Genomic DNA, 13,943 nt, shown 5'->3' with positions numbered 1-13,943 from the left:
AAAGTTGGGTTTTAAATTTTTAAAAATCTTTTTAAATCTGAATTCGAATCATTTTCACAAACAACTTGGTGTGATGAAATCAAGTGGTATTAATTGAAAAGTTAAATATTTTAAAAAAGAATTTGACCTTTTAATTTATTTACTCGAATAAGTGGTGGTAGTAATTGAAAAGTTAAATATTTTAAAAAGGAATTTGACCTTTTAATTTATTTACTCTTGTGAAAAGAGAGCAGGTTGAATTATACATAGTTTAAAATTAGATAATGAATTTAGTTTTAAGTTAAAACTCTTATTCATTTAATTCATGAATAAAATTTTAAAGTTAATTGTCAAAATGAATTTTAAATTAATGCTCAAGTTAATTTGGTTTATTTTGAGTTTAATTTCATCAAAAATATAATTTTTTTTTTAATTTATTGCAAATATTATTATTAAACTTAATGTAATTTTTAAATTTTAATTTTTGATTTCATTAATTCGACATTAGTTAATGTCTGTAGTTGAGTGGGAATATGCGGGAGGATGTTCGTTCGTCTTAATATCTTTTAGAGGATTTTTTTAATCAATTTTTTAATATTGTAAAAGGTTGACCATTAAATAGGAGATAGTTTAGGAGATACACTTTTTTACTCATATATTTTAATTATATCATATGTTTTCTATACTTTATTCTAAATATTCAAATATTAACCGATTGTCTTCTTTTTAAAGATAAATTTGTGAAATCATATAATAGTTAACAAACTTAATATTTCAATCAACTTTCTCAGTTCTCTAAATTTATATTAAAAATATTTATGTCAATTTCTATTTTTGTTAAAAAAATTCTTATATTTAAGGAGAGATAATACCTGGTACTGGGAAAAAAATATTAAAGGGAAGGAAGATTTTTTCTCATTAGCTAAGTCTCCGTTGAAAATATTGAATTTACAGCGAAAATAAGGCTAGGTGTGTTTTTTGACACAGAAGAAAAAAAGACTAGGTGTGTTTGATATTAAGATTGAAATTGAGTTTACCTTCAAAATAGCTTCGTTTTTATATAAAAAAGGCATGTTTAAAATGGGAATATGACCCTCTACAGGGTTTGTTTGGTGTTGAGAAGAAGATGAAAAGAGAGAAAGTGATGAGAAAGAAGTTAGTAAGAGAGACCTACATGATAAATATGATAAGTTTGCACTATTGTTTATAACAAAAGAAATGAATGAAAAATAAGAAAGAGAGGAGTAGAGTGATTGAACTAATCAACAAAAACACCCTTATCTAAATAATTTGATATTTTAAAAGCAAGTAAAATAAATTGTTTAAAATGTTAGTAAGTAATATAATTATTTTTATATTAACTATATCATTTAACTTTATTACCTTTAATTAATTAATATTTTAATTAATTGATATGTAAATTGGTCTTTGTTTTTCAGATTTTAAAATATTTTTTGTCATTTTCTTTTAATTTTAATTTGGAGTTTGCTGTAATTTTATTATTTAAAAATTTCAATTTATACTTTATTATCTAGCCAAAAAAGATATTATATTTTATCATATTATTGATAATACTCACTATGCTACATCTTATCTTAATATATATAAATTCAAGATTGTCATGATGACAACCCTAGCACATGTCACCTTGGTAGTTTCTCTAAACAAAATTTGGCCACATGTCACCTTCATTTTAAATTTAAACAAAAATCTTAATTTTGACTTTTACTAATTTAACTCTATATTAAAAATAAATAAATATAATAATCATAATAATAATATAATATAATATTCAGCCACAAATATTAATAATAATTATATAAATATGTAATATATAATATATAATATTTATAAGTTTATATTTTATTTATTTGTTAAAAAAATTCAAACTATTGTTATAAATGATTAATAATATTTTATTTAAATTAAAAAATAAAATGTAAGTAATCTGTAACAAAAAAATTAAAAGTCCTTATTATTTAGTTTATTTTAGATTTCAAAATAAAAATAAATTTAACATAAGCTTATATTTTATTAATTTTATAAAAAATTCAAACTATTTTTATAAATGATTAATAATATTTTATTTAAATTAAAAAAATAAAATGTAAGTAATTTTTAACAAAAAATTAAAAGTCCTTATTATTTAATTTATTTTAGATTTAAAAATAAAAATAAATTTAACATAAGTTTATATTTTATTAATTTTAAAAAAATTCAAACTATTGTTATAAATGATTAATAATATTTTAGGCTTAATTGCAACTTTAGTCCCCCTATTTTGTTTTTTTCTTGATTTTGATCCCTCTATTTTAAAAATCACTATTTTAGTCCCTTTTTAAGTTTTCTGTGCAATTTTCGTCCCCCTATTTTACCTTTTTCTGCAAAATTAGTTCCTATTCCTGTATCTTTTTCAATAGAAAATTCAAAAGGGGGACCAAAATCGTGGTTTTAGAAATGAGGGGACTAAAATCGAGAAAAAGACAAAATAAGGGATCAAAGTTGCAATTAAGTCAATATTTTATTTAAATTAAAAAAAATTATGAGTATTAAAAACTAATTTTTCATATCTAAACCTTACTTATTTTATTCATTTTTTCAATCATTAATTAATTAATTTTATAAAAAGATTTAATTCTAATATTAGTAAATTTTTAATATTGTAACCAAAAATCAAAAATCTTACTTATTTCATTCATTTTTTCATTTATTAATAAAATAATATTATAATTTTTTAATAAATATAATGACAACCAAAAATAAAAATAAATTTAACATAATTTTATATTTTATTAATTTTAAAAAAATTCAAACTATTGTTATAAATGATTAATAATATTTTATTTAAATTAAAAAAAATTATGAGTTTTAAAAACCAATTTTTCATATCTAAACCTTACTTATTTTATTCATTTTTTCAATCATTAATTAATTAATTTTATAAAAAGATTTAATTCTAATATTAGTAAATTTTTAATATTGTAACCAAAAATCAAAAATCTTACTTATTTCATTCATTTTTTTATTTATTAATAAAAATAATATTATAATTTTTGAATTAATTATTATAATAAATATAATGACAACCAATCACTGCATATTATTAAAAGAAAAAAAATAAAATTATTGTTATTAATTTTAGGCATAATAGTTGAGCATATATATTTTTTAAACCAGTGGGCTAAATACTATAAATTTTGAATTAATTATAATAAATGTAATGACAACTAATCGCTACATATTATTCCAAGAAAAAATCAAATAATTGTCATTAATTTAATGTATAATATTGAGTATATAATTTTTTAAACGGTGGAGTATAATCTAAATAAAACAAAAACGGTGGATTATAATAAATGCTACAATTATGAATTTTATTAAAACAAAATTTAACCATCATTAATTGATTCTCTCATATTAAAAATCTAGCTTGTGATCAGTTTTATAGTTACTCTTTTTTTCAACTTTTTCACACTAACTCCAAATTAATTTTCTTTATTACTAAATAAATTTTGTTAAAACGGTGGAGTGTTGTTTAAAAAAAAATGGTGGAGTATCCATTAATTTTTTGAGTTTATTCTTTATCTATTATCATTCACTCATTTATTACATTAATATAAAATTTAATTAATAAATTAATTAATTACTATTTTTATTAATTGGTGATAAATTTATAACATAAACCTTTGAATTACTTTTGTCCCTTTGCATTCCTCCACACATTTATAAACACCCTTAATCCCACATTCATTATTTATTCACTTCTATACCCATTTCACTTATTCACTATTTTTTAGAATTTTTCACTATGTCTATTATCGATAACAACTTCAATCCGAAGTTCTTCTTTCATTACTATGTTTTAAAGATTTGTGTATTTTAATGAGTTGTGCAAATTATTTCAAAAATAATTTGTAGATTAGTTTATCTTATTATTAAATCTCATACTAAATTATTTTATTTTCATGTTAAATACATTGTATGTTTTTGCAGGTTTAAGGTAGATAGGATATTGCAAGAAACAATGAAAATTATATTTTCTTTGAAATAGGTAAATGCAAGAGATCGGAGGTAAATCTGGGTAGAGTGTAATTATGTACTGACACTTAAATAATAAGTCTACTCAATATTTGTTTCTACTGAAATTATTGTTTATGAGAATCAAATGAGTTGATGTTCTCCATCTCCTCAATGTAAAAAAACTGAACACATGAAAATTTAATCTGTGTATATAATATACTTATTTTTAACACTTTGAAAACTCTATTGTAAATAGCCTAAACTAATGTGCAAGAGATCGTATGTACGAAGCTTCACAATCTTTCATATCTATAAAGATATAAAATTGATTAAGATATTAAGATATTGAAATTACTTTCTTCATATTTTTCCTATTTATTTTATTTGACTATTTACTTAGTCTATTATAAATTTTAGTTTTTTAAATTTGATTGTAGTAGTCATTTTATTGTAATTATATATGTAACTACTTTTTATAAAAAATAAATAAAATATATCATTATAGTTTCTTCAAATTTGAAGTATATTGTATTGAATATGACCTAAATTCTTTTGTCCAATAAATTATATCATATTAACAATTTTAATAATATATTACAATGTTGCTCTAAAAAATGGAAAGAATTAGACCTACAAAAATATCCATCTCAGTTCACTAATAACTCGAATTTGTTTTCTTGATATCTTATACAATATATTATAGGTAAAATTACATCAATAAAAAATTTAATTAATAAGTATTATATCCAACCTTTTTAATCCAAAATTAAAAATATTTATTTCAGTAAATTAGGTATCTATATTGTTGACAACATCTTTATTTTAAATTGTATAATTTTAAACTCAAAGAAATTCTAAATATTATATGCAAAAGATAAAATAAATAAAAATATAGAAGAGCATGCTTTAAAATTCTTAAATTTATAAACACTGTAGTTTTAATAAATTATAATTTTAAAAAATTTAAGATAAAAAATATTTTAAAGTCTTCCGCGCAACGCGCGGGTCAACATCTAATGATATAAACAATGATAAAGATATTTCCCTATGATGCTCTATTAGCACATACATGAGAAAGCTTTTATTTTAGTGGGTGATTTGTGAAAGGAAAACAAGGGCATCGATAGAAATAAATATATAAAAGCTATGCTACCTTGATACCAAAAGCTATACCCTATTTACCGTAAGTGAACATTATTTTTCTAATAAAATAATATTGTATAAATATAAAATTGTTTTATTAACCAACTTTACTTTTGTATTTGTATTAACCACGTAATATATGTTACTAATTGATTATTTTATTTATAATTTATTTACTAAATACTACTTTATTAATAAATAAAATATATTATTATATTATATTTTGACATTAATCTATAAATATATTAACTAATTTTTATCCTCAATTAATCAAATTTACTTTATTATTTAATATTTTTATGTTTGAAAATTAATTAAGCAAGTTATGAACGGTTAGCGCAACAATCGGAGGTCGAGCAACATTTCTTATTTCTGAGATATTTTTTGAGCAACACATATTTGTGGGAGACACACCATTTCTCCACTTAAAACCTTAAGGTAATATGTGAGTGGATTTTACAATGCCTCCACGATGCTCTCGAATCAAAGACTCATGATACCATTTGTCAGCGCAAAACGCAACAATCGGGGAAAGGTCGAGCAAGGAACATTTCTTATTTCCGGACATTCTTGTGAGTGAGTTCTCCCACTTATAAATATTCGTCACCACATTCCTATCCAATGCGGACTATTTTTCCCACACTCACACTTGTATTTATTCTCAACACGAACTATATTAAACAACTTTATATATGATAAGACTATTTTTTTTTATGTCAGAATATATATTAATCAAACTCTGAATTGTATAAACCAAGTTATAATATTTTATTAACTAACATAATTAAAAAAATTAAAATAATACAAAAAACACTTAGGGTGTTTGTTTTGGTGCTAGAAAAAAGATTCCTGAAAACCTGAAGTTGAAAAATAATTATTCATTTATTTGATATATGGAAAAGAAAAAAAATGCCTTGAAAAAATAATAATCAGAAATATAAGTTATTTATAAAATTGTAATTATTTGTTCCATATCAAAAGGTGAAAATTATATATTCCTATGAAAATAAAAAATAACCACCTCAAACTATCCACTATCATATTATTTCAACACATTATTTTATATTTTTAAAATTTTAATTAAAATAAAACTAAAAATATTTCTAAAAACCTTAATTATTTACCAAATAAGTTAATAGAAATAAAACTAGCATTAATATTCCAAAAAATAACATTTCTGAAGTAATTTAAATCGGTTAAACTTCAAAAATGGTGTATAAATATTATTTTTCAAATATAAAATATTTTGGTGAATTCTTATTTACCCAACTCAAAAAGTTGGGTAAGGTTACCTCTTTTGTAAAATACTTTGAAAACAATAAATATTTGTATTATTTTAATAAATAATTACATGTATTAAATGAAATGGAATCATGTGATTGGTTGGAGATACACTACCAACTTTTTGTGATGGGTAGAGAAGTTGTCCCCCACTTTTTTATATCTTCTAGATCACAAAATAGGGGTGGGTCCCACGTTATTTATGTCTCTCTTTTATTATGCTTTGGAGTTTGCACATAGAAGAATTTCATCCTTTTTCTTCTACTTCTTTCTTTGCAACCTCTCTTCACATCTTCTTTTAAAAGAAACATATCATTGGCATCACTGACTTGACTTGAGACTTGCTTATAAAAAAGTAAACAAAAAGAAGAGAAAAAAAAATTGATAAAGGGAAAATTAGAGGAAAGTCCCCTCTTCAAAGTCAAATGATCTCAGCTCCATTTAGAAAGTCGATTTTGAAGCAAAAGAAATTCTATTCTCCCTTCGTCGTTTTTAAGTTGCCCCTCTTCTAAAATAAAATTTATTCAAACCTTTTATAATAAAAGGATACTATCAATACACCACATTAACTTTTATATTAGAATTTCCTTCGTGATTTCACATTACTAACATCAAAACATAAACTAATTTACTTCATAATCAAGTTAACTCAAATCAATTTTACAAAATTAAATTTACCCAAGTTTATCATAAACGTGTTAAAACACACTTAAAAGTGATAACAATATTAAAATGGAATGATGTATACATACAACAAACATATAGTATTTGTCAATATATTCACAAAAAGCAAAACCTTATCATAACAAAACTATCCAAAAATAACTACTAAAGACAAATTAATCAGTTAATCAATTAATCAATTAACTCATTCATTTATCGTCTAATAACATGCATCTCTCCTGACCGTTGATCAACATGCCTAATCCATCTCTTCCCACTCCGACCACGCCCATCTTTTCCCAAATTACCCCCAACCGCCGAAACATGTGCCATATCAAGTCCTTTCCCTACCGGAAGAAACACCGATCTAACAACCCGTCGTGATCGTGCTCCTCCTTCTTCTCCAACAACATTCTCCCATTTGAAACCACCACCTCTCAAATTCGCATTCTTACAAACCAACACCGCTCCTTTCACACTCAACTTCGCCACCTTCAAAACCCTCGAGAAATCGTCACTTCCATTACAATCCACCACCATGAAATCTATCTCTTCAACGAACCTTTCCATCACTTCTTCTGCTTCTCCGACGATGATTTCCGTTGAAGCTCCCGTTTCTCCCATTCTAACCGAATATTCTAATCTTGATCTCTCGTTTGGGACTATGCAGACGTGTCTCCCACTCGTGTGTTTTCTTGCTATCGCTAAACCTATGCTTGTTTCAATTGCACCTCCCTCTGACCATGTTTCTACTATCACCTTCGCGTTCCATCCTGCCGCCATGGCTGAAATAAGCTCCGCCACGCCTGATCCTCGTAAAACCTTACACTGAAACAAATAAAAAAAATGTTAGTCCAATTCAACATTGAAATTTGTAATAAAAAATAAAAATATTGATTCCTGCCTACATACCGATTGTACAGTGTCGATGTATGCTTTAGATGCTGTTTCAGGGGACCAAACAAGTTTCATGTTTTTGTTTATGTTTATGGTTGTGTTGTGATGTGGGGTTTGAAGATTGTGTTGGGAATATTGTGGGAAGAAATGAGATATGGGAGAGTGGAAAGTATTTATTAACGCGGTAGGAACGAGTTTTCTAGAGAGATAGAGATAGAGAGAGAGAAAAAGAAGGAGAGTTGAAGTTAATTTATTTATTCCGCGCCAAAGCCAACGTGTTGGTGATAGTATTTGGATAAACTTGGTTATTTGTTTTTTGTTCAAACTCTTTCTTTGAAAGACTTGTTTGTATTGCTGTCACGTTACCATGACTTTCTCTCTCTTAGTCATGTGTTTACATGCAGCCATGTATGTACCGAGCTATGTCTATTTTTGAAACAATCAACCTACCTATGTTACTCCTTTATGAGACTTTTTATAATATACTTTTGTCCTAAATATTAAATTTTCTATATATTTTTATGTATATTTGTTCATTTTTTATTAACATTATTGTTAGTTTGCTTTGAAATATAAAAAGACATAATAAAATATTTTATACATAAAGTGAGTTTATTAATTATCAAACATAAACTATATAAGTTAATTATATTACTATTTTTCTTAATATCTATAAAAAGTGCCATAGAATTTTAGAATATTATAAATAAATTTTCTTTTCCAATACAATTTTTTTTTACAGATACACGGAATACTAACTAACCGATTGTAGATGACTAATTTATATCGAGGCACTATAACCTACCTTTATCACGAGTAGGGGTGGAAATAGGCTAGGCTAGGCTAGGCTTTAGAAGGTCTGAGCCTGGCCTACGATAAACTTAAAAGGCCTAAGCCTGGCCTAAGGCCTATTATAGGCTCAGTTTTTTGGCCTGGCCTGGCCTTTTTAAAAGCCTGGCCTGGCCTGAAAGCCTATTTAAAAAGCCTGTATCTCATTAAAGTTTTCAATTAATCTATATAACTTAAGAAGTCTTGTAGGTCGGTCTATATATACATATATAAGTGAACCTATTTAGCATTTGTTATATATATATATATATATATATATATATATATATATATATATATATATATATATATATATATATATATATATATATATATATAAGGTAGCCTATTTAGCTTTTTTTTCTAATATATATGCATACATGAACCAACTTATTTAACATATTTCTAATATATATGAAAATATAGGCCGGCCTATAAGGCTTCATAGGCTTTTTTAATAGCCTAAGCCTGGCCTATTAAATAAAATAGGCTTTTAAAAAAGCCTAAGCCCGACCTCTTTATTAAATAGGCCTGGCCTGGCCTAGGCCTATGTAGGCTGGGTCGTAGGTCCCTGTAGGCCGGCCTGGCCTATTCCCACCCCTAATCACGAGCCTTACCAATTAATATTTTTGAGATTGTTCATTACATTTCATAAATTACTCATGCATTCGGGCTAAATTCTAAAAATAAAATTTAAATTTTGAATTGTAATATTCGCATGCATTCAAAATACATCATAAACTTTGAAACACATTAAAATATATGTTACTCCTTCCATCCTACAATGAGTAATTTAATTGGAATAAAATGATGTCCTAAAATGAATGACTCATTTTAATTTTCAATACACTTTTTCCAGTTTTACCTTCTAATTAATAAAAGTTTCATCATTTTCAATACATAATAAGGATAGTATAGTAACAATATAATTATCTCTCTTACTTTTAACCACTTTTCTTAATATGTGTAAATAAGTGGGTAGAGTTACTCATTATGGGACGGAGGAAGTAAAAAATTTGGATTTTGGAACACCCACGATATTTAAGGCTATGTTTGCGAGTTTGGAAGAAAATGGAGGGAAAACTTTGGAAAATAGAAAGAATTGGGTGAAAAAAATAAAGCAAATTTAGATAACACAGTTTTGGGGAGTTTGATTTTATTAATAACACCAAAAACTCCATAAAATGTGGGAACTCAAAATTCATATTGAAGGAGACTTTTAGAGGGTTTTGGAGGGCTTACATAAAATTTTCAAATATCTATTAGGTTGTTATACTATTCTGAAAATTAAAAATTTAGTAATTATAATGACTCTTTTATCATTGTAAACAAAATCATTTTTTTAAAAATTGTCAAATATTTTATATATTTTTTAAAATTTTATTTTTAAAAGTCTTCCCCTCCCCCCTCCCCTCCAAACTCGCAAACATAGCCTAAAAGATTGTCCAAAGTTTAAAATCCATTTTTTTAATATTACAAATTAATCAGAAACTTATTCTAAATGGAACATACAATGAGGTTAAGGAGTTTTGAAATCTGAATTATACTCTATTATCTCAAAATTAGAAATAAAGTTAAACAAGGGATAAATAATTACATAAATTAACATAAATACTTGTTATCACATATACAAAATATGTAACATTACATAAATCTTTCTTAACCTAAATCTAACATTATTTTTTATGATTAAGAGATGGTTGAGGACTTTTCAACATCTTTAATATATTGTTGGTTGATCTCGTTATTGTCGTATCCACCTCGACTAGATCATCTCAAACCTATTGAACTTCACATATCCTTCATTATCAATCGGGGATGAATGATACTTGATCTTAACTACTCTTTGATTGTGTGAGTAGTGCATGAGATTCTTCAATTTTGATTTTAAATCTACAAAAGTGGGACATTGTTATATTTGTTAAAGTCCTAAACAAGGGAGACTCTAAGATTCCCGCCTAAGGGTGATGTTGCCTAGACGACATCCTCTCAAAACAGTGGGGCTCACCTTTGGGACTGATGACGTGTATGATACTGGTGTCTCCCGTTAGTCAGAGGAGAAAGAGTCCACCATAATTCTTTGGAGAATAGGTGGTCAAAACCTCCTATAGTCATGAGGGAACAGTTTCCACCTCTATAGCTTTCTCAAGTCCTAGGCCCCAAAAGCCACTATAAATAATTCTCCCCTAGAGGGAGAAAAGGGGATTTTAACTCATACACTTATACCTAATGTCATACTCCAAATTTGCCCATCCGTTTTCAAAAAAACATATAATCTTAAAAATAAGTTTTTATAAAATTCTTTGGTTTATTTACATTTTGGGTTTTAAAATTCTTTGGTTTATTTACACTAACATTTTAGGTTTTTAAATTTCTTTGGTTTATTTATAATAATATTTTGGATTTTAATTTTTTTGGTTTATTTATACTAACAAATTAGATTTTATAAATTTCTTGGGTTTTATTAACATTTGGTTTGGATATCAAAAAATATATAAAATAGTTTATTTAAAATTATTTATATTTTTAAAGAATAACAAAATATCACACAACATTTGTATACTTTCAATTGGGTATTCATTTCAAATAAATGACATAGCACAATTGGTAAGGAATAAGGCTTGCAAGTGAGAAGTCACATGTTAGAATCACACAAGTGGCATTTTTTCATTTTTCTTTCTACACTTTTCCCTTCCCCCTTAAAGGTACCCTAGTCGTGTTGATTGAACAGACAACGACCGATAAACCTTTTCTTTTCAAAGCCTTTTTCAAATCTTTTTATCAAAATTAAAAAGTTTTTGGCCAATAATGATACACGAGGCTTCCCTTTTTTCAAAATATTTTTTATGTTTATTTTGGCCAATGATTTCATATGAGGCCTCTTTTAAAATATTTATTTTGGCCAGTGATGATATTTGAGGTTTTTATTGTTACACTTTTGTTTAAATTCTCACGATTGTAGTATAATTTTCCAAACCCTTTTGGCTAATGATTTTTATGAGGCCTCCCCTATTGAAATTTAATTCTTTTTTAAAACTCTTCATCAAAAATTTTTTTGGCCAATAATTTCATATGAGGTCACCCTTTTCAATTTTTCAAAATTTTATTTTTGGCCAATGTTGCTTCATGAGGCCTTCTTTTTTTTAATCTATTAGTCAATAATTGTCAAGCTAGTTTTTCTTACGAACAACACCAAAGTTACCATAAAAAACCTCGTTTTAAAACCTAAAGACTAGATGGATCCCCTTGAGTACAAGGGGGTAAAGGATGCCTAAAACATTCCCTTTGTTTAATTTACTTACTTACCCATAAATCTCCATTTTAAAGGTTTTCCATTTTTTTCCTTTTTAAATAAATTAAGGGTGGAGACTCACTTTTTATTAAAAATTTTAAGCCATTTGCAACACTAAGCACCCTGTTGGGTGAGAATATGGAGCAGAGAAATGGTCTAGAAGGGAGTGAATAGAACCTTATTAAAAATTCAACCGATTTTCCAAAAATAAAATATTAGAGGTTTTTCAAAATTGTACGTGGAAGACTTAAAGCGAAAATAGAGACTTGTGCTTTTATTTGGAATTCAACTATATTGACAAATACACAACTCACAAAACTCAAAGATTGTTCAACAATGATTAATTGAATGATTGTATATTACACGAGATGTATCAAGTACAATATTTCAATTATGATCGAATTCTAACAACACTAGTTTTTCAGAATTTAATCATGACTAAAGCTCAATTAGGTACCAATTCTAACAAAACCTAATCTTACATAATAAATCGCTATCAACTGAATTGAACGATAAATTATGCTAAGAATTGATATCCTAAGCATGCAAATATCCTACAAAATTAAAATGTGTGTGTGTGTATGAGAGAGAGAGTGAGAGAGAGAGAGAGAGAGAGAGAGAGAGAGAGGGAGGGAGGGAGAGAGTACACTGAGATATATAATGGTTGGACATTCATCCTCATTTTTCCTACTTCATTCTTCAACGGTTTCCCATTGGAACTTGTTTTGTTCTTTTTTTATTTTGACAAATATTGCAAGAGTTCATACAATCACTAATCCATAATAATGCTAATGTTGAGAAAAGACGAATCTCCTATCTAGATCTTGACTTGTATACAACTTTATGTCAAACTCTTCTACAAAATATTTACTTGATTCTCGCTTCTTGAATCTTCCAGCTTCACAAATCTGCTCACGGACTTTTTGTGTGGCAATCACCCCTTGATCCCATCGATTTCTTGATCGATGAACTGTTTGAAGATTTGAGAAGAATTTCACCTTGTCTGTAGCCTTCCACACAATCACTACTAAGGTCAGCCATAGAGAAGAACCTCATTTTTTTTCACTAGAATTTGTCATAACCAATGACAACAACCTCAATCTTGCAAGCTTCATGAAAATCTTTACAAAACCTTCAAGGATTAGTTTTAAGACATCGTCTCCCTCAACAATTATAAATCTCTATGATCAAGATGTGAAATCAAACTAGAGATTAAAGATGTAAGAATTTATGTTTGCAAGAGTTTTTTAGTTTCCAAAAAATGAGAGGGTGTTGATTTCACAAAATCATAATGTAGATTATGAAATTGCTTGTTGAAAATATGGTGAAAAAATGAATTTATATGTGCTTGAGATTAAGCACAAAAATGGATGGAAAAAGTTAGTTAGATTCGAGTAAAGAACATCTCATGATTTAAGTCAAATGAGCAGGTGAAGTGAAATAAAAAACATTAAGAATTTGACCCATTTCTCGTGTGATTTGAATCACCTCATAACTTTGATTTGAGTCATGAAGGCTCATGATTCGAATCAAGTACAAAGTCTGATTTGAGTCAATTTGGAAAAAGATAAATAGATAAATGTGAAAATATGTCTGATTCGAATCAAGTGCAACTTGTGATTCGAGTTACAAGGCTGCCTGATTCGAATCAAGTTGAAAGTGTGATTCGAGTCTCAGGTTATGAAAAGTTTTTGTTTTCCTTTCTTTAACTTGATTTGAGATAGGATATAAATATGATTCTAGTCATGCACACAAAATATCAATTTTTCATGTATTTCAAAATACTTTGAGATTTTCCTATCAACCTAACTTTAATCACCAACATATATGATAATTGTTT

The 13,943-nt window shown here is 26.6% G+C and overlaps 1 protein-coding gene across 1 annotated transcript; it reads right to left on the bottom strand.

The window, feature by feature from the left end:
* Window positions 1–7,106: 7,106 nt before the first annotated feature.
* Window positions 7,107–8,215, bottom strand: LOC131605886 (uncharacterized). Its single transcript, XM_058878188.1, has 2 exons — window positions 7,999–8,215; window positions 7,107–7,914 (listed from the first exon to the last, which is right to left on the bottom strand). The coding sequence occupies exons 1-2, from the start codon at window positions 8,056–8,058 to the stop codon at window positions 7,300–7,302; spliced, it is 675 nt and encodes a 224-aa protein (XP_058734171.1). The 5' UTR covers window positions 8,059–8,215; the 3' UTR covers window positions 7,107–7,299.
* Window positions 8,216–13,943: the final 5,728 nt, after the last annotated feature.

Source organism: Vicia villosa, linkage group LG1 (genome assembly GCF_029867415.1).
Source record: "Vicia villosa cultivar HV-30 ecotype Madison, WI linkage group LG1, Vvil1.0, whole genome shotgun sequence".
Classification (NCBI taxonomy): domain Eukaryota; kingdom Viridiplantae; phylum Streptophyta; class Magnoliopsida; order Fabales; family Fabaceae; genus Vicia; species Vicia villosa.
Note: the sequence above shows the minus strand (reverse complement) of the source record. Positions and strands in the feature narration are given on the sequence as shown.

What these genes read in the sequence shown, in the direction of transcription:
- LOC131605886 (XM_058878188.1), bottom strand. Translation starts at nt 8,058, where the DNA reads ATGAAACTTGTTTGGTCCCCTGAAACAGCATCTAAAGCATACATCGAC. An exon ending in ACATCGACACTGTACAATCG is followed by an intron (nt 7,915 to 7,998) that starts GTATGTAGGCAG and finishes TATTTGTTTCAG; the next exon opens with TGTAAGGTTTTACGAGGATC.